Source organism: Solanum pennellii, chromosome 3 (assembly GCF_001406875.1).
Source record: "Solanum pennellii chromosome 3, SPENNV200".
Taxonomy (NCBI): Eukaryota; Viridiplantae; Streptophyta; class Magnoliopsida; order Solanales; family Solanaceae; genus Solanum; species Solanum pennellii.
Genome location: NC_028639.1, coordinates 73,842,388 through 73,863,408, shown reverse-complemented (window position 1 = coordinate 73,863,408; position 21,021 = coordinate 73,842,388). Strand labels below are relative to the sequence as shown.

General features: G+C 34.9%; 2 protein-coding genes across 7 annotated transcripts; one reads left to right on the top strand and one right to left on the bottom strand.

The window, feature by feature from the left end:
• Nucleotides 1–156: 156 nt before the first annotated feature.
• LOC107012503 (clavaminate synthase-like protein At3g21360) lies at nt 157–2,925 on the bottom strand. 3 transcript variants are annotated; one of them, XM_027915551.1, is made up of 5 exons: nt 2,508–2,924; nt 1,777–2,030; nt 960–1,105; nt 802–874; nt 531–671 (listed from the first exon to the last, which is right to left on the bottom strand). In XM_027915551.1, exons 1-4 carry the CDS (start codon nt 2,862–2,864, stop codon nt 804–806), a joined length of 828 nt encoding a protein of 275 aa, XP_027771352.1. In that variant the 5' UTR covers nt 2,865–2,924; the 3' UTR covers nt 531–671; nt 802–803. The 3 variants fall into 3 exon arrangements, 2 of the variants coding, with proteins under 2 accessions (XP_015067854.1, XP_027771352.1); XR_003577424.1 differs by having other exon boundaries at nt 802–1,105; nt 2,508–2,925; XM_015212368.2 differs by lacking the exons at nt 802–874; nt 960–1,105 and having other exon boundaries at nt 157–671; nt 2,508–2,912.
• A 4,505-nt stretch (nt 2,926–7,430) lies between these two features.
• Nucleotides 7,431–20,602, top strand: LOC107012113 (MMS19 nucleotide excision repair protein homolog). Of its 4 annotated transcripts, none has more exons than XM_027915155.1 (22): nt 7,431–7,592; nt 7,714–7,776; nt 7,867–7,921; nt 9,103–9,200; nt 9,627–9,785; nt 9,894–9,953; nt 10,648–10,836; nt 10,965–11,018; nt 11,555–11,641; nt 11,743–12,448; nt 13,393–13,772; nt 14,201–14,274; nt 14,805–14,910; nt 15,042–15,895; nt 16,648–16,723; nt 16,820–16,931; nt 17,397–17,473; nt 18,816–18,899; nt 19,529–19,608; nt 19,703–19,771; nt 20,015–20,069; nt 20,166–20,602. In XM_027915155.1, the coding sequence occupies exons 1-20, from the start codon at nt 7,515–7,517 to the stop codon at nt 19,734–19,736; spliced, it is 3,426 nt and encodes a 1,141-aa protein (XP_027770956.1). In that variant the 5' UTR covers nt 7,431–7,514; the 3' UTR covers nt 19,737–19,771; nt 20,015–20,069; nt 20,166–20,602. The 4 variants fall into 4 exon arrangements, with proteins under 4 accessions (XP_027770956.1, XP_027770955.1, XP_027770954.1 ...); XM_027915154.1 differs by having other exon boundaries at nt 14,180–14,274; nt 18,819–18,899; XM_027915153.1 differs by having other exon boundaries at nt 14,180–14,274; nt 20,176–20,602.
• Nucleotides 20,603–21,021: the final 419 nt, after the last annotated feature.

Here is a 21,021-nt window from a genome sequence, read left to right as displayed (position 1 = left end):
ACATTGTGAGCAACCCAACATGGGAACGTTGGAAAACATTTTCTGGAAATTGTTCTCCTCCATACCAAACACACCCAGATCTTTGCCAGTAGGGCCTTGGGATGTACTTTGTAGACTAAAAGTGATTAGTTGGTGGTGTTCTCCATGCATAAAAGATAACAAAACTAATAAAACTTCCATCATGATTACCATAAAATGATAACATCAAAGGAGAGAGAACTAAGTTCTCCAATGTCTGCCATAAGAGAGGATCAAATAGAAGACAAACTACTACAAACTTCAGACAGACCTATATTCTTAGTCATTGCTTTTACTTGCAGAGTGAAGCTAACACACGACGAGGTGGGTTGAAAGATTTCCTGGAGTGAAGAACAGCCAAATTATCAATTAGCAAGACATCGCCTTTATTCCATGGAATCGCGACACTTTCATCCTCAAGGATGCTTAAACAATCATGTACAACTTCAGCAGGCAAAGGCTGACCATCTCCAAAAGTGACTGCTTTCACAGGATCGTTTCTAGCATCTTTCCATCCAGTATAAGCAGCTACCATGCTATTGAACCATATCTTCTGCTGCCTTTCTTTGTTGAATTTGATGCCTGGTATAGGTCCCATTAAGGTTTTAACACCATCTTCTAGCCATTCCAGCTTCATCCCTAACTTGGCAGCCCTGTTAAATGTCACGCAAGTCAATTAGTACATTGTACAATTATCAGGCATTTGGTTTTATAACAACATTATCTACTCATTAACCTTCATCCTAAGTGAAGAAAACGTTTTACAAACTATCATACTCCGACCTCTATGTTAAGGGTGGGAAAACAAAATGAAAACCATTAAGGTTGCACGCAAGTAGCTGGTCAACGTTCTTGTCTGTCACAGAAATAGTACACAGTCAGCCTTGTACTACATTTTTCTGCCACTGCAGTTACCAGAGTCTTATATTTCATGACCTTACGTTGTTCAAATGATGCAGTGCCCAACACATCTTGAAGCTTCCTCTTTTCCAAAACACTAGAATCAGATATCCTCATATGAAAGGTACAATATGTCTGCTTTAGGCATTGCATCATTTGAATAGACCAAGTCGTAAGGTCATGAAATCTGCAAGTCAGGTGATAGAAATAACATCAAGCGCCAGCTCCAATAATAAACAATTCAATGTTGATGTCTATTTCAGCAGCAAAAAGCAATTGTACTACAACAATTCTGTTTTTGGCATCAATTCCTACTTCACTCTTTCCCCTATTTAACGTGTTTTATATTCCATGCACCATCTTTACCAGTCTGCTGTTATAACTTAACTCATTACTTTATAGCAGTTAGGGAAGTACAAGGAAGAGGTTCAAAAAAGGACCCATCTCTACCACTTCTCCGATATTTTATCTCACACTGTCCCCCAATATGAAAGAGTTAAACTTGTGCATCATTACTGCAAAATTTCAAGTTAATAAAGAAGAGGTATCAGTTAATTCATCTAGCTGCTGATGCTGCTACAACAACATACCCAGTGGGATTTGGGGAGGGTGGAGTGTACGCAGCCTTTTTCCCATCTTATAAGGGGTAGAAAAGTTGTTTCTGATAGACCCTCATCTTGAGTAAAGCAGATCAAACAAGTAGGAAAAACTTACAGTAAAGAATACCAGTAGCAACAACGATCAATATGTAAACCAAATGAAAGGAAACAACAGGTAACACTAAAGAGTGAAAAAAAAGACGTATTTCCTAGCAACTACACAACAAGTTAAAAGAAAACAAAGGAGCAAAGTACAAACCTTTCTTCAGCAACACTCTTATCTTTGGTTAAAAATGTAGACTTCCAGCCTCGACCAATCGGGGAAGAAGGATCATCATCTTCCCCTAATACCCTTATATAGATTAAGCCATGCTCTTCCAATCGCTCAACAAACTCAGGATACTTATTCTTCATCTTCTCATATACAACATTACTTAGAACTATTGGAGTCTCTCCCCCACTTCCAGGTTCCACATCACAAAAGAAGAACAACTTTGACGGATACTCGGGAACCTACTCCACGAAAGTAAAATGCTAAAATTATTATCCAATACAGTTAACTATAGAAAAGAACAAAGTCTTGGGAGAAAAAAGGGCATTATTTTTCTTTGTATGAAGAGTTTAATTATATACACCGATTAAGAAATTTCACACTAATCGAGTCCTCAGCCAACCAACTGACCTAGTAAGAATCATCAATCGCCTATATAACTCAAACCCTTGTATAAATAGAAGATAGATAATGGATTTCTACCACTAGTACTTATTTTTACCGATTCTTGATCTTATACCCATCATTAATTCAATCAATTACACCTCAAATTCAAACAAAAGGTACAATCTTTTCTATCCATTATTCTCGGTAGAGTATATAATTACTTATACATCAGTGTTTTGTACTCTCTCCGTCCCAATTTACGCGCCAATGTTTGAAATTCGAGAGTCAAACTAGTTTTTCTTACAATTTAATTAATTCTAGATGATATATACCTGAGCCATTTCATGATGAAATGGAATTTTTTGATCAGGTGGGGATTCATTAGCAGTGAAGACACGACCAACAACACTAGTGCGAGGAGCAGCACCGCCGACGTACGGCAGTTCCTCGTAATCGAAAGCTTCAACGACGTCGTTAAAGTCTGATGCTGAGTTCACCGGAAATCCCCTGAAAAGAATAGCCCCAGATTGATGGAGAAGAGCCCCAATCCATGTTTTTTGTTCTTTGATTATCTGAGGAAGTTGGGATTTAGGTTGATTAGAGTTTGGAGATAACACAGCTGGAAAAGGAACTCCATTGTAAAGCTTCTGTTGAGGTACTCCGACTTGGGTCAACAAATTTTCCGGCATTTTTTCTTCTTTGCTCTGTTTTCGCCATTAATGAACAATTTGTGAGTTATATATAGAACAGAGCAGCGTCACGGCTGTGCTAATCTTTTTGTCAATTTTGGGGCAGAAAGATTTTATTTTTTATTTTACCACGAAATACGTCCATATTCATTGATTAAAGCAAATTATGGATATCTAAAAACATCTTATGGTAATATCTAATTATATTTAAGATATGTAATTATAATTTTAAAAAATTACAAAGTTATATTTTGAATTTTATAATAAGTATAAAAATTACACTAAATATATGCGTCAAAATTGATATACCTTATTACGCTATATTTTTAATTTATACTTATTATTTGAATATAATCTTTTCATTAATACAATCATATAATAACTATATAGCTATATTTTCATAAACTATGATTTGCAAATTATGCTCTAAATTATAACTATTTATGGATGTATTTGCTTCTGATTATAGGTAGTAATAAATTTATTTTATTTTTACATTAAAATTATGAAAATAATTACATCAAAATATGAGACGGCTAAATTCATAAAATGTTCTATTTACCTAATTTCACCAACCAAATGATAAAAAGAGTAATTTATAATTATAAACAAACGAAGAAATGGTATGGGCCAGAAATATATTTTTTGCAGGGCAGGGCGGTGCAATAATGGTGATTTCTTTTGTTTATTATTTTTTCCTTTTATGCCCAATAAGTTTTTTTTTGTTAAATAAATATATTTTATATTATAATGGCAATTAACAAATATCAGATTCTTTAAAAAAATAATTTTTTGGATGTCTAGACACAGTTTGTGCCATGATCAATATTTTTATTTTTTTTTTACTGAGAATCATCATATGCTTAATAATTTTTTATTTTGTCGTGATTATTACGAATATAATTGTTTCTATTCTAATGAAAGTGGAAATGGATGGACGAAAAAATACACAATAAACTTAAAATTTATAAGAATAAATCATAGATTAAGATTCAAATTTATAATTTATTTTGTTATTAAATTTTAAAACAAGTGTTTTGAAGTATTTATTTTAAAAATCTTATCCAAATATTATAAAAATGCCTAAAAACTATTTAAGCTTATAAATACCAAAAATAAGTTTAATTCAAATAAAGTAAATGAGATGAAACGAATAAACGAGCCAAACTATTAAAGCCTGTATCAAACTGACCAATAAAAAATTTAAGGTGAAAATACGTAATATTTTACATGCACCAACAATATATGTCAATTTATTATAATTAAATAATAAAACTGTGTGTTGAGTAGAGTTTAGATGAGTATGTTTCTATCTTGTTCAAACTTTTTATGTTATGCTCAAGATTCTCCTTACATGCTCATATATTTAATGTTGTGATGTCATTTGGTCTGAATCATTTCATAATGCATGTATAGGAGATCAAGATCATCAACAAACGCTTTGTTGATACCATAACAGGTCGAGCTAACTTTGATGAGTCTCCTTGCTTTGAGAGGATCGTTCATTTATTTATTTCAGTTTTGTAAGGATGATCGGGGGTTTTGTCCCGACATCCCTCATAGTATTAGAGACTTTATAAATAGATAGACAGTAATAGTTTATAGTTTTTTTCATTTTTCTTATTGATATTTGAGACTCGAGTTGCCTTCTATTAGCCAGTTGAATGTTTTTATATATTTCTGAGTTTATTATTTTGAGACATTGAGTTTAAAGTTTTACTTTTGAAAGTTCTTTAAATGTTGAGTAAGTCTTTCGTTGGGTATTGAGTCAAGCCAAGTGTTCTCTTGGGGACGATAATGATTCTCGAGTGCTGATCATGTTCAGGGTTTAGGCTCAGAGCGTCACACATATAAATTGTCAAATTACAATTAGTTGTGACAATTCAATAATGAAAAATAATAATAAAGAATAAAACGATTAACTAGCTATATTTTAATATAAGTGGATGGCCATTTTTGGTAGATATATCTTACTCAAATCAAATCTCTAAATTATCTTCCTAATATGAAACGTTTAATACAAAATATGTAGTCAGAACAAAAAAAGTTTGACTCAAAAGATCTAGTCAGAACAAAAAAAAATTTGACTCAAAAAAAAAAAGCTTGACTCAAAAAATCTATTTAAACAAGAAAAGTTTGACTCAAAAAGTCTAGTCAGAACAAGAAAAGTTTGACTCAAATAATATAATCTAGTCAGAACAAGAAAAGTTTGACTCAAAAAATCTGATCAGAACAAGATCAAAATCATAAACGACATATATTTCAATATGATAATATGCAACTTGGTATCAAATACGCCCACATTTAGTCACATACCATTTAATAGCTACTACACATAATTTTGTATTCTCTATTCAAGCTATTTAAATATTTATAAAACTAATTTTTTTCTATAAATAGGAGTCAATCTTAGGCAAAGAGACACACAACAACATAAACATAATTATTTGATCCCCTCCCAAACAAACTCATTTATCTTTCTCGTTTGTTATCAATAGAAAAAAAAGTAAAATTTGCTTTCGTTAAAAGTAAAACTCACAAGAAAGTCTCATACAAGAAAGGATAGAAAGAGTTCTCGAAAAAGACTTATGAATTGCACATTTTATGGTACTGAAATGACTATAATCATCTATAGTTCATACCACAATGATTTTTCGGTGTTTTCAAATCATGAAATTACAATTAGTATTTCTACAAAATTTAGCGATCTTCCGAATTTAGTTTTCAATGAAAAGTTATAGTGACGAAAGAAAAGTTCACCATACAAAAAACTTAAACGATAAAAAAATAATTGCGTAAGGTGATGAAGAAAATCACGAGCACATTGTATAAAGTGTTGAAGGGAATATCTAAGAGAATGTATTTCCCTGCAACACTTCATGCATTATGTTTCTGATTTCCTTGCTTACCTTTCGTAGTTATTTCCTTCATCATTTCAATTATTTGCTTGGTGAACTCCTCTTTTGTCAACATATTTTTTCTTATTAAACTATCGTTGGAAGATTTCTAAACTTTGTAAAAATATTGAATGTAGTTGCATGTTTAGTTACATGACAATTTATTGTAGTAAGGACTATATATGATTGTAGTTACTTTAACATCGCAAAATGTGTCGAGTTCATAAGTTTTTTTTTAAAAATTCTTTTGTCTTTTTTTTATGAGACTTATTTATCAGTTTTATTTACAATAAAAGTAAGTTTCACTTTTGTCACCATCCAATTTAAGTAACTGAAGATCAGTACTAGCTGAAAAGAATCTTAAAGCAAGTCTTAACATAAATCTACAGAAAATCGAAAATAAAAAATCTCTATTTTTTGGGCCTATTCAATTTTTCTGTCTTAAAAATTAATAATACAACTAATAACATCTCAAACCCAGGACACAATTCCATTAACAATTCAATCGCCATGTAATAATAGCAATTCTTCTCAAAATATGAAAAGAAATTTAAAATTAATTTCTTGACTATAATATGAAGGAATAATCAGAACTCTAATAAAAGGACTGACAAATGAAGTAACTCTAAGAGTTTTAAAAGAACAAAATAAACCATAACAATTCGATATATCACTTGTCACGCGAAAGCAATGTGAGGATCACTAATCAATCCATACTATCTAATCAATGAAATCATCGCCAATGCTACTTGAGTTCTCTGTAAAAATATTTAGCGAGGAGTGAAACGCTAGCTCATTGAGTAATAGCACTTAACTACAATCATTTTTAGTGAAGGGCAAGTCAGAAACAATGCTAGTACAATAATCAAAGTAACGAAATAAATGTCCTTTCAAGAACGATAACAATATTTAATCTTATTTGCCTCATGTAAGCAAAATTCAATGTGAATATGTAAAAGGAAAACTCAAAGAAACACTTTCATAACAAATCTTCCATTTGAGAGGTGTCCAAGTTTGAATCATGTAATAAGTGTGACTTTCTATTCTAATAAATACTGTAACTAATAATAATGAATTCCTCATAAAAGAGTCAAATATTCATAGCGGTAGATTCCTACTTGTGGGATATCAATAACGATATGCTAGTCTTACCTTCCATTTAACAAGGGCTATATTAATAATCTATAACTATAAGATCCACCAAATCTTACGAACCTTCAATAGCTATGATCCATCGCGGTCTACTCTGATTTATACTTTTTCATATGAACAATAGGTATTTGTAGGAAACTATTTTCAGAATCAAACAGACATTTAAGTATTATCAAATTATATTATGTCAAACATCAAGAAAATATGTGTTAGAATATTATTTCTCAATTAAATATTAAAACTTTTCAATAACGATAATCATATCTCAAATACCTATCAATAAATATGTCTTTGTAAAAAAATAAATTCACCTCAAATAAATATTTCAATATCATATCAAATAAAAAACTTATTTCATATCCGAGTCCGAAATATTTACTTTTATAAATCATATTATAAGTGAAAACAGTTTATTGTACCCAATTTAATTTAAAAGAAACACGTTTACTGCCCGCGTACTTTATACGGTATATATATATATATATATATATATAAAAAGTCAATTTACACAGAACCTGAAAAACCCTCGCTCTACCTTAAACCCTCCGATTACCTTTTCTCCTTAAAAATCCTCTTCTCGTCCGTCACTCTACTGTCTGTTATGGGTGGCACTCCGACAATTCACTATGTCATTCACATTGAGTCTTACGTTAGCTCTTCCAGCTCCGAGGCACAGCAGGTATGTTCTCCTCTTATTCTTTCATACAATTTCAAGAATTCAAGAAAAGTTTCATACAATTTCAACAAGTCAAGAAAGGTTTACAAGTATCTAATTTCACTTCTTGATTTCGTCTTTTCAGGCGGCAAGTATTGACGCGATTGCTCTTCTTCTCAAGAATGACTTGTTAAGTTTAGAAACCTTGGTGGGTGATCAGTAAAAGATTTGTTTTTTTTATGCAATTTGTATAATTTATTTGTTTCCTGAAGCTAAATTTTTGGGTGGATACATATAGGTTAGGGAGATGGAGATGTATTTGACCACTACAGATAATATCATTCGTTCAAGAGGTACCCTTTATTTTTTTCTTTCATCTTTTGGTTATTGGTATTAATTTTGATAATTGAAATAATTGTCGGAAGCAAGACAAGGAAATTTATACCCCATTCACAGTGCAATTGTTGGTATGTTGGTATGAACTGGGATTGATTCGAGTAATTTAGGATTTTTGTCTGTGATTCTACTCTCTTTCAATCAATTATTATTATGTCGCATTAGACTTGGATAGGACTAAGAATGAAGTTGTCCAGGACAAGATCGAAATGACCCCATTTGAGGTTTTTAAAAGTAGACTACTTGTTTATCTTCACATTATTCTGCACCGTTTTTGATTCCACTGTTTGGATAGGATTTTTAAGAGTGTTGTGTCCATATATTATTTTTGGTATTTAAATATTAGAAAGAGCAATTGAGGGAAGATGTACTTGCCCTCTCCATAAGAGTATACATAGTCCAGAGAATGTGAGATGCTGAGAAAACCGATAAGTCTGTCGGGAACTTATTGTGCATGTCCTATTGATTTGTTATCTTCTGTTAAAAATCTGAAATCAGTGTTTAGCCAATTGGGGATTTAATTAGACAAACATTATGTGTTGATGTAACAAATTTGCTTTTGGGTAATTATGGTACTCAAGTTTTTGAAAATTTTCGGAGATGCCGCTTGGCTATTCCCTTGAGCCTTAGTAAATATTCATTATTGGTTCCCAGAAACAGTGTGTATGTAAATATGTCATGATTAGTAGTGGCAGTAATGTGAGTAATTTTGCATGTCCATGGAATTTTTCTCCCTGTTGTCACTTGTCAGTGGCTTGCTTGAGGTGTGTTTAAACCTTATTACTGAGGTGCAAAACAAGATGACGGGTTTGTCTTGCTTAGTGGCATGAAGGTTTTTGTCTATCACCCACAGGGTTTGTTTTGAAGAGAAGCACTGAACACCAACTATTTAACTTTGTTATAAATTTTCTCAATTTATTGTCCCCATGATTGTTGTTTCTGTTTAAAGTTGTTACTCTTGAATTTCTCTTGCAATAAAACCTCTTGCTTATTTCCGCTTTATGTTGAAAGCTACATTAGATCTGTACAGATTCTTGCTTTTTTCTTCTGATAATACTACTTTTTTCTCTGTAATTTACATTTTACCCTTCCTTCTATTCCTATATTTCTCTAAGCTGCATAACCTTTGATCTTCCAGGTATCCTCTTACTTGGAGAGCTGTTGATGCGACTAATGTCGAAGCCGTTGGGTGATACTGCAATAAGCAGCTTGATAGAATTCTTCACAGAGCGGCTGGTGAGCAACCATCTTAGGATTAGGAGTTTGCCTTACAAAGACAAAATGATGAAAATAAGATACAAGCTAGTGTCTTTATCTACATGTTCTTTAGTTTGTGCCTTGTATCTGTACCAAGTTAGTTCATTACTGGTGAACTACTGTTCTCAGAGCAGAAACTTATGATGAAAAAGTTTCTCTTATTGTGAACTAAAATCTTAAGGCTTAATCTTATGAAATGGGTTTGATTTTAAAAAATCGTAAAACTCAACTACAAAGTGCACTCCTAAGCTTCTAATAGGAATATGTTGTATCGTTATATTACTTCAGAAATTTGGAAATAATTTAACCGCTGCGCACACCATATACCTTTTCCTTTTTGCATATCTGTTATTTTAATTGGTTATCATCTGAGTTATCTGAATAGATGACATTGTACTTGTACAGGCAGATTGGAAAGCGTTGCATGGTGCCCTTGTCGGTTGTTTGGCTCTCCTAAGGAGGAAAACTGGTATTGGTATGATCAGTAGGAGTCAAGCAAAGGCTGTTGCAGAGTCTTATCTGAAAACCCTGCAGGTGCAGTCCTTGGGGCAGCATGACAGGAAGGTATAGTTAATTAGTGATTGTACACTGAGTCACAGATAAATAAACTGTTCTTTCTACGCCTGTTGGAAGTATCTTCAGCTCGGTGAATTTACTATCTAATTCTTGCAGCTTTGCCTTCAAATATTGGAATGCCTATTAGATCGCTATCGGGATGCACTTTTTTCACTGGTAATAGCTTTTTATCCTTTTCAGTTAATTATATTTGATTTTTGTGGTAAGTACAGCATGGTTTTGATACTATCTTACTGATTCTGGGTAAGCAACAAAACAATCTAATTTTGCACTATTAGCTCTCTGCGTACCTTTTTTTTTGTTTTGTTATTAAAGCAAACGGGTTCATTAATACTGTTCCAAGATGATATTCTCTTTAGTTGTAACTTGTAACAATAATTAAGCCTCCCAAGGAGCTGCATCAAGACAGGTTGGTGTGTTTCTTTACACCAAAACACTAAAGAAACAAAACTAAGTTATTACATTCGCCCCTTTGCCTAAGCCTTGGTAAATAAAGTTACCTTACCCGGTGAACCATACATCTTTGATTCTAGCTCTAGCTGCTTCAATTTTCAGTTACCCTTTTAGATACAATTTCTTAAATTCATGATTAGGCTAAGGGGCCTTATAACAGTATAGTTCGAAGGGATTACAGATCTTCTTCACCTAAGAAACATGCAGTCCTGTAGATATGCGGTGCTAATATGCTACCAAACTTATATAGTAGTCCCTTGACATCCCATTCTGTTGTCATTTTGAGTATGATATCTAGTTTCTGCTTTACACCCTATTACTCCCTTCCACCTATGTATTTGTTTGCTTTAGGGTTCTTTACATGTTTAATATTAATTTTTGGATTGTGACCACATAGGGTGATGATCTCGTTTATGGAATCTGTGAAGCTATTGATGGTGAAAAGGATCCACAGTGCTTGATGCTCATATTTCATATAGTTGAACTGCTGGCGCAATTATTTCCCGGAGCTTCTGGTCCATTGGAGAATTTTGCTGGAGATTTGTTCGAGATTTTGGAATGTTACTTTCCTATCCATTTCACCCATGTGAGATTATTGAATTATAATGCCCATCTCTCTCTGCATTTTTAAAAATAACCACGGTGTTATTGTTCTCTCTCCCACCAACCTTCTCTGCACTTCACATTTTCATTTGTCTTATTCTGAATATCCAGCCTAAGAGTGATGATGTTGATATGAAGAGGGAGGAACTCTCAAGGGCCCTAATGGTATGCCAATTTTTTAGCAATATGATAAAATTCTTGTATATGGATGATCTGATTGTCTTTTACATTCGAACTCTTTTTTTTGGAAAACTTGTTGTAGCATCCTGGACTTATTGTCTCTTGCTTTTGTTACTTTGCTCTTTATTGGCACAGAGACTTCATTGATGTTAAGTTATGCTTCTTCTTACTAATACAACAGCAATTTGGACCAATTCTTAGTATGTGTGAGGTTCTTGAAATCAATGAGTGGTATAAGCTTTCCAAATGTTAAACTGAAGGGCCTATTCTCATACATAGGAAATCTTAAATTATGAAATTAATCATGTAGTTCCATAATTTGATCTAGTGTGTTTGTCTAGAAAATGATAAAAATAACATGCTATTCTCGTACTCATTTTAATTGTTGTCTTTCCGTTTTTCATATGGTGATTATATTCAATTAGTAATATTAGATACTTTATTGGAACTTTCTGGTTCCAGTTTCTTTACCAAGTTATTTTTTTTTAATTAGATTCTAACGTCCTTTTGCTGTTTTCTAGCTGGCATTTGCTTCGACACCACTTTTTGAACCCTCAGTCATTCCATTACTTCTTGACAAACTATCTTCTTCTCTGCCGTCAGCAAAGGTTAGTTCCAAGTTCTAACTAGTGCAGTTTGTTCTATTTTATTAGTATTGGGTTTATAATGTCTTAACTTTTTAACATTTTCATGGATTCTTGTGCAACAGGTGGAATCTTTGAAGTACCTTAGCTTCTGCACATTGAAATATGGAGGAGATAGGATGGAAAAGTACACAAAATCCCTTTGGTCTGCATTAAAAGATGCACTATTTACTAGTCCGCAGTCCACTTTGTCAGAGGATTCCGATCCAATAGATGGATTAGGTTTTCATGAGAGTGAAATTATGACGCAGGCCCTTGAATTTCTTCAGGTGCTTGTTCGGCAGCATAATGCTTCATTCTTGAGTTTGATTATGGGTGATGGGGACATAAGCACATTTCTGAACTCCTTTTCCCAGTTCGACGATTTTAATAGTCTTTCTACCCAATACAAACAGAGATTACATGCAGTTGGGCATGTTCTTTCTGTTTGCATTAAAGCTTCTGAATCTTCCTGCAATAAAGTTTTTGAAAGTTTCTTTCCTCGGTTGGTGGATGCTTTAAGGCTCTTGGTTGAAAATTCCCATGGAATTGTTCATTCAGCTGTGGATGCAAACTTTAACTTTGGAGCCCTGTATCTATGTGTTGAACTCCTTGCTGCATGCAGACAGCTGGTAGTCAGCTCTGATGAAGTCGCTTCAGCTCATGATCTAGCACGTGACGCTTGGTGCCAGATACTTCATAGTTTCTGCACATCGTTATGTAATGTTTTCTTTTGTCTCATTCGAGCAAGTTGTGTTGAAAGCACTCGGAATGCTTATGTTTACGCAGCAGGTAAGTACTTCTCTTTGACAAATGAATTTGTTCTGGAACTGAGCTGTTTTCTTCTTTACTCTTAAGTCATGTGTGAAATAGTGTTCCTTGTCTTGTCAATTTTTCTGTTAGTCCACTCTTTGTTCTCCCATTTGCCCTTCCTTCTAAAAATGGAGCAAATAAGATGCTTTGATGGTTGGTTATGAGCTATTAATAGTTCAAGTAGACAAGCACGTGTTGAGGGCTTTGTTCTGATGGTAAGAACGCAATCAAGTGATATGTGGATTAGGCGCGTTGGTTCAAACCTGTTGCAGACAAATGCCTAGCATTAGAGTGGAGAAGGGCAGAGAGGCAGACCCATAATCCACTGAGTTCCGAACTGTGCTTCACTAGCACTTGGGGATTTCTTGGTTTATAAAGAAAAATAGATGCATACGAATTTTGTATTGTTGGCATTAATTGAAATATGTAGACAAAGTGGGCATCCTCCTGATAGAAACTCAATGTTCCTTGTATCTGTAACATTAGTACATCTATTTAATGCTGTTAGCACCGACATATCGTTTTTACTTATAAAAAGGTGGGCCTTATCAGATGTGTTTCTCTAGTTGTTGCACATGAATCTCTTAGTAATGTAGGGATTTTGCCTGTTAAAAAATGATAACGGAGTAGGGAAAGAGACGATAATCACCTGGTACATAAGTTAAAATTCTCTTTTTTCACTGTTGCAATATCATTATAGACCTTTGGGTAGTGATGCAATTTGATGCTTTTAGTTCTTCCGCCTTGTAAGGAGAGCGCAAAACTTATTTTAGGTTTCCGTCCTCTTTTAGGGATGTGCTCACCTTTGTCTTATGATCAATTGAACCTGTTAAGCTCATAGTTAATGTGCGTTGCTTCTATGCTTATTGTGTTCTGCTAAGTGTAAGTTAATTGTTTTGACTGTATTTGTGCTCAATTTGTAGTTAAAGGTTTGGAGATCTTGGCTACATTTCCTGGAAGCTTTATTTCTGTCTCAAAGCTCATGTATGAGAATATCTTGCTGACTTTGACGTCAATTATTGAATCTGAATTCAACAAGAAGTTTCTGTGGAAGGCAGCACTGAAAGCATTAGTGGAGATTAGCTTGTTTGTCAATAAGTATCACGAGGACGAGAAGGCAGCCAGCTTTAACAGTATTGTCAAGCAAAAGATAGTTTCTCTAATTTCTTCTGATGACTTAAATATGCCCCAATCGCTCAAACTGGAGGCCGTTTTTGATATCGGATTGACCGGGAAGAGTTTCATGCTTAGTGTTGTAAGCGAATTGGAGAAGACTATATCAGCCAACTTATCTGAGATTCTTGTACGTGTACTAATTGAAACCTCGAGGGTGTTACTAACTTACCACATGCATCGTCTGTTTAATTTTGGGGCACTATAAACCCTTCTGTTACAGGAAATGTCATGTGCTTCCTTTTGTCATTCTTAGGTCAAGTTCACTAGTGTGCTTCTTCCAGTCATGTGCGTCCTACTTCAATGCTCTGGCTTGTTTAGTATATATCTAGGTGTATGTGTCCATGAAATCCTGCTGCAACTGACTAAACTAGTGATAGAATAATTTCCTCTCTTTCTGGTATGTACAAGTAGGTGTATGCTCCCATGAATTCCTGCTGCAAATGACTAAATTAGAAATTGAAAACTCACTATTGAGCGCATCCCCCCTTTCAACTCTCTGTTTCCTTTCACTAAAACTTGACCTTATATTAACAGAACAGGTTTCTCTTGTTGCAGGTCCATGGAGATCGGCGGTTAGCTGGATTGACAGCTGGGCTTTTGGAATGTTATTCCAATCAGGTACTTCCATGGTACGAACTCAGTCACTACAATCTCACTTTTATTAGCTTTCCATTCTATTCCATTTTTGTTCAAGCTATTTCTCCTTATTGCATTTCTCAATTATGATGCATCCTCAACATCATCTGGCTGGCCAATGCTCTCAGTTGATTTTTCTTATGTGCCATATTTGATGCAACCCAGTTTCACATTGGTTCACTAGCTTGTTTTTCCACTTATGCCCCCAGAAACAAAAATATTTTTTAAAAATGGGTTAAGAAAAAAGAACAAAGGGAAGTATGAGAAGTACACAGTGTTTAGTTGTTATTTTCTTGCCTTTATTTCTGTAGCCACAGTTTCCTGTACCCCATAAATGCTTGAGCAAGTCTCATACCTTAACAAAAGTATCTGCTATTTGATTCATTTGGCAGGTGTAGTTAGCCTACATGTAAGTAAGTCGACAGAAAATCGGAATTTTTGTGTAACAGTTGAACTTAATATTTCTGGGTTTTGCAGTGTTCTTGAGCAAAGGTCTGACCTGTATTTTTCGGTTGCGTCTTAGGTTCCATGGCAATGGAGGTGCAGATGAAGTCTCTTTGAGTTTTGCGGTTAATATTTTCACTAAAATGGAACATAACACATCTTTGAGTCTAGAAGCAGAGGGAAAGGTAAGCATAACATATTTTCGTGCTGTTCTCTTCAAGTGTTTTGTTCTATGTTAAGAAATATTTGGCTGTCATCTGATTTACCCATAAGCTTGATGAGAAATGTCTTTAAAACATACTATAATTTTCCCTAGGAACTTCTGGGTGCAACAATGGGTGCAATGAAGCAAGCTATGACATGCTGTTCAGTGGAAAGCCAGGAAAAGGTTCTTCAGAAAGCTATTGATGTGATAAAAACAAGCTCTTTTTTCTTTTCAAACGATCTGATTCTAGGAACCGATCTCTTTAACAATAAAACTCAACTTGGTCAGACTTCTGAGGGTTTGTCATGTCGAGATGAATGGATTATTTCACTCTTCGCGTCAGTTGTAATTGCATTGCATCCTCAAACTAAGATACCAAATATAAGACTCTTATTACAGTTGTTGGCGATGACTCTCCTTGAAGGCCATATTCCCTCAGCTCAGGCCCTGGGTTCTTTGGTTAACAAACTTCCTCTGAATATATCAGAAGACTGCAGTCTCAAAGAACTTATTGATATGCTATTCAAGAATGTATTGTGGCGCAACACTAGTATTGGAAAAGAGGGCAATCATGGTGGTGCAGTTGCTATGAGTAACCTGAGATCAAGTAGTCTGAATAGTCATGCTGTTATTGGATTAGCATGGATAGGGAAAGGTCTGCTTATGCGGGGTCATGAGAAGCTAAAAGATGTGACTATGACTTTCTTGAGTTGCTTAGTTTCAAATGAAGATCAGGGAAATTTGCTACCTTTCAATGATCAAATGAAAGATCCCGCAGAGCTCAAAGTGTTTTCTCTCAGAAAATCAGCTGCTGATGCATTTCATATTCTTATGAGTGATTCTGATGCTTGTTTGAACAGAAATTACCATGCAATTGTCCGCCCGCTCTATAAACAACGATTTTTCAACATAATGATGCCTATGTTCTTATCTGCAATAGCAAAATGTGATTCATCCACTTCAAGGTACGTATCAATATAGTTGAGAAATTTTCTTTTGTTTATATTTGTGGAGCTTCAAACACTCATTTTCCATCTGGTTATGATAGAAACTATAATCTGCCAGTTCTTGGTTTGATGAAACGTTCAGAAAGCCTAAGAATGCCAAGAGACGTTAATAATCTTTTGTTGTCTTGGTAAAAAGTTCCTTGATTAATTTCTATTGATTTGTTTAAACACATTCTTTTTTGATAATCTTAATACGATTCTCTTTAATTGTACTGAAGACCACCTACTATCTTCTACAAAGTAGTGTACTAAGTTAAAAGCTAAGTTCTGCAGCAGGTTGTCAAATGCAGAATGATCAGCTGAAAGGAAAAAAGAAGCAGAATGAAAATACCAAGCTTGCTCGTCATGTCCCATTTTGTTTACCTATATACTCTTGTTCTACTCGTGTATGGGTTGTTTAGTTTGGATTTTCAAAGTATGCTAAGCCTTTTTGAATGTTGAACGTATCCATAGCAGTGCAAACTGCAAACATGAATTCCCATAATTTAGTTTCCAAAGTTTAGTTCCTTCCATAAATTATACAGGATAATTTTTTGTTAGAACTTTCAGTAGCTACATCGTTTTCCCTGATTAATGATTGAATAGGAGTTATGTCTTAAAAGAGCTCACTGTAATGAGTTGAACCGGACTGCTGTAGATCTGATCCAATATTAAGTTGGCTTGCTTGTTTCACATGCTCGTTTTTATGTTAAATCGTACCGCGATTGCAGGTGTTTTCTCTATCAAGCTTTTGCACACCTGGTATCTGAAACTCCTCTTGTTGCTGTTGTTGGTGATGCCAAAAAGGTGAGTGAGCAACACAATGACACAACTAGCTATTTCTCATATTGTTGATGGTCAGGCTTGAGGTTGATTGCTTATGATATTCTTTCTTGTTTACAGGTCCTTCCTGTACTTATGGATTGTTTTCTTATATTGAGCAAGGATATCTCTCATAAGGAGATAATTTACAGTGTCTTGATCGTTCTCTCTGGAATATTAACGGATAAAAATGGTAAGAGTGTTTGCTCTCTGAGAATTTCTTTTAGTTCTGAAAAATTCATTGCTGTAGCATGTGCAAACAATGTGCTTATTTGACAGCTACGGATTTGTATATTTACTGTATAGGGAGCTTTTATTTGCTTGATAACCCTCTTAGGACTATCTTAAGTAGCGAAATTGGAGAGTTTTTGAAAGTGTATAGTTGAACCTGTACAATTGAGGAATAGTCTTGTATTTCTTATTTTTTTGGTGCACCCATTAGGTTCATTTATATATAGAAGATTGGATGTCTTTTGTCAAAACCATATCTTTCTGTAGGTTTTCTACTGTTTGGTGTACTACTTCTATATGTGTGGTTTGAAACATATTAATAAGACTGTTACTTTATACTAAAAAGGTTAATCAGGTTATGGTTTTCACGCTTTAATGTTAAATTTGGCATTCAATGGTTCTGTCATCCATTCTTTCGTTGTTGCAGGACAAGAAACTATCATAGAAAATGCTCCCATGGTTATCCGCAGACTTATTGAGCTCACTTCCTATCCTTATATGATGGTAAAAGTTTCTTTTCATTTAGGATTCTTGGATGCCCCTTCCCTCCCCCACCTCCTCAAGAAAAGAAATAACAGGAAAAGGAAGTTGCATAAAATCCATGATAAGAGAAACTAGACTTCGTCTCATGGCACGTGAATTATTTTTTTTAAGTTAAATAATTATACTGGATATGGGAGGATAAATAGCTCTCTCGAATACAAGTGTTACACTAATAAGTAGAGAGTGTACAAAGTAATTTGATTCTATAAGAAAAATACTCTTTTATTCAAATTGAGACCTCATGTGTGCACCAAACAGAAACTAGGAACAAGAGGTTGCCCATATGTCTAAAATTACTTTTTTTCCCTGCAAAAGATTTTCTCATATTTCTTTTCTTTGCACACAACACACGTGATTGCTAATAGAGCAAACCTCTATCCCTCTTTGACTTGTTCTCCGTAATCTAAAGGTTCAGCGTAAGAGTGCTCGTCGATCACATTACTTTGTGTGATTGCACTGGGTATGTTGTTGTCAGTATGTTTACTGTAGGTCCTATGCTTTCTAGGAGTTTTAGCCCTATCATAGATTCTTATGCCAATAGGTCTAGAGAATTTTAGTACTTATTTTGGATAATATAATGTTGGCTGAATCTAAATGAAAAAACACGGTCAATTAGGATTCATATAGCCGATGCCAACTTGTTTGCGATTGAGGCGTCGTCATTGTCAACTGTCATCTACATCTGGCAAGAAATTCTGTGGATGTGCAGAAATGTGTATCTCTATGCATTCTACTAGTGTCAAGAAAAAACTGTCGTACTTGCCACCAAATTTTTCCCAAACTTCCATAAAAAACGGAGTGATGTTTTCTGACCTGCAGCTTTCTTCTGGAATCCTAGTTTTCCGCAATTACCTTTTTCCACGGGGCCTGCTTCTTTATACCGAATCTCCATAAAAGTCTTTCATCCCAACTCCCTGGAGTCGTTAAAATTCCTGCCAAATCTAATAAAAAGTTCTTCTGAAGGTCTTCAGTTTACATGTGAGGCTATATGTCATAACTATGGCTAGCGCTTGTAATGACATAAAGCTTGTGGGAATGATCATTAGTGTACTCTCTTGATTGGTTCTTCCTTTCCTCCTTTTTGACAAATACTTGTATGATCTGGTGTCTTGTACCCTTTCCATCCCTAAATTCCATTTTTCTTGGTCTTTGCTTTACGTCTCTGGGGACAAGCGGGGATAGGTGGTAGGAACTGGGAAGAGCTCCTTGCAATTAATCACCATTTGCTTAGTAAAATTTGGTTTGGTCTTTCATGAAATCATCTTCAATCGCGTTTCTTAATGTTGACATTTCTTAAAATTAGCAGGTGATTCGAGAGACTGCAATCCAGTGCCTTGGTGCCATGTCGGAGCTGCCGCATGCGAGGATATATCCCATGAGGACACAGGTTGGTGTTTTGTAGTGTGAAAGATGCAATCACAATTTGATTGTATGTCATTTTATCAGGTTGGTCCTGAAACAATAATTGAAGGCCTAACAATGAATGCAATAACTTGTGCTAAGTCTCTCACTGTTCCTCGAATTTTCTACATATGTAAGAAGCTCGGCCACATGATTTTAATGGACCGACTTGAGTGAAAATTTACCGTCCCGCCCCATCCCCTGCCTCATTGCCATCCCTACTCAAGCTTACATGGCTCAAGTTACTTGTCTGTTTTAGTTAGCATCCTTGCCTTCAACGAGGTGGTATGTTCTGCATCTGCTTGTCCCTTCGTGAACATGTTGTAAGATAGCAGTGGTCCTAGTTTGCATCCTGAGAACCTGATTCTTTCATGTCCGTATAAATGTATAATATGTGCATGCATGATATTCATGAACTCCTCTGTTGTAAGGTTGTAAAAACAAATGGACCTAGCATGAGCAAGTATGGATTTTTTGATAATCTTCAAACTTTTTTTGGAAGTGGCATGTGTATCTACTAGAAGGATGCCACAGCTTACTTATCAGGAGTACGAAAGATTCCTCTCATCTTTTTCATGAAGCCTGTATTTTCATAATGTGTCTTTTCATATTTAGGTGTTGCAAGCTATAACCAAAGCTCTTGATGATCCAAAGAGGGTTGTTCGTCTAGAGGCAGTCAAATGTCGGCTAGCTTGGTAAGAGATTATAGATCTATCATTTCTTTACATTAATTATGTACACATTAAGAAGTTGAAACCTTAATAATTTTGTTTTTTTGTTAATTCATAGGGCTTCAATTGCATCAAGGAGTATTCACTTCTAAAACCACGCATCACACCTCCTTGCAAGCCTGGTTGGGTAATATCTTTTATCATGTGTGTCATCAATATTTATCTCAACTTACCAATGTAGAGTATTGGCCTATTGGGCACATATTATTGCATAAATATGGAAAAAATTGTTCCTTTGAATGGTTATGACTTCTGATCTGCTTCTTCTATACATTTTCTAGCTTACCTCTTCACCTCAACAACCCAATTATTGGCCGCGCTTTTCACAACGAGTTTTGCTGACCATGCTTGATTGTTTTGTTGTTGACAGGGTTGCGTGGATAGCAGGATTGCTATTACATTCATATGTTGCATCCTTAGAGATGGTATACCCCTATTGCTTCTGCTTGCATAGTAGCTTACTGACAGTTCTGTTATCAGTCCTTTGTTTTCTGTTTGTTTATTATTTTTAATTTGGCTAGGGGATGTCAGACATGGTCTTTCAATATCAATACGAGGAAGTGGTCTCAAGAGAAGGGGGGACTGCCCAGGGTCTTTGGCAGCTGCTCTTTTATCAAAGTTCTTGCTAATGGAACATCCACTCAGCCAATCAATCACAGTATACTTGATTGACAATGGGATAATTCCCGATCAGTGATCCAACATCGGAAGGGGCAGTGGTTTTATTCCTAACCCCTGTGAGAGCGATTAACCGTCAACCATAATGCTACAATGACATCCCACCTCCCCTCAGTTGGAGCAAACTGTAAATGAAAATTGTACCTGACATTTGCAAACACTTGTAACTTATTGCTAACATGAATGCCATTCCACAACTGGGGAGCCCTATTGAACCGTTGTGGATGGTAAATGCTTAAAAAAATGGTTCTACTACATTCATCGTATTCTGGTCATTCAATCATCCTCTCTGGATACATCTGCTACTCTTTTAATCTTTCAGAACCAAGTTACATAAAAAAAAAATGCTCATTATAGTAGTCTAAATCCTTGTGACACCACATTTTAGTACGTGATTTCTGCATGATCAGTTGAATGTTGTAAACCTTGCAGGCACCTCAGAGAGACTAGCAATTTTTATAAGTGCCCATGAAAAGAAGAAAATACTATTTGGCGTTACCGCTACATTCTTTTGGGTAAATGAAAACACAGCTCCTCTTAAACTCCATCACATGACAAATGAGGACTATTTGAGTTAGTGCAGTGTCTACTTCCCTGTGATGTTAGATTTTGCAAGAAGAACAAAGGCTTATAGCTTATTGAATGGTTAACTTTTGAAAATCAGCATATTTGGACTATTTTAGAAGAATCTTTGAGAAG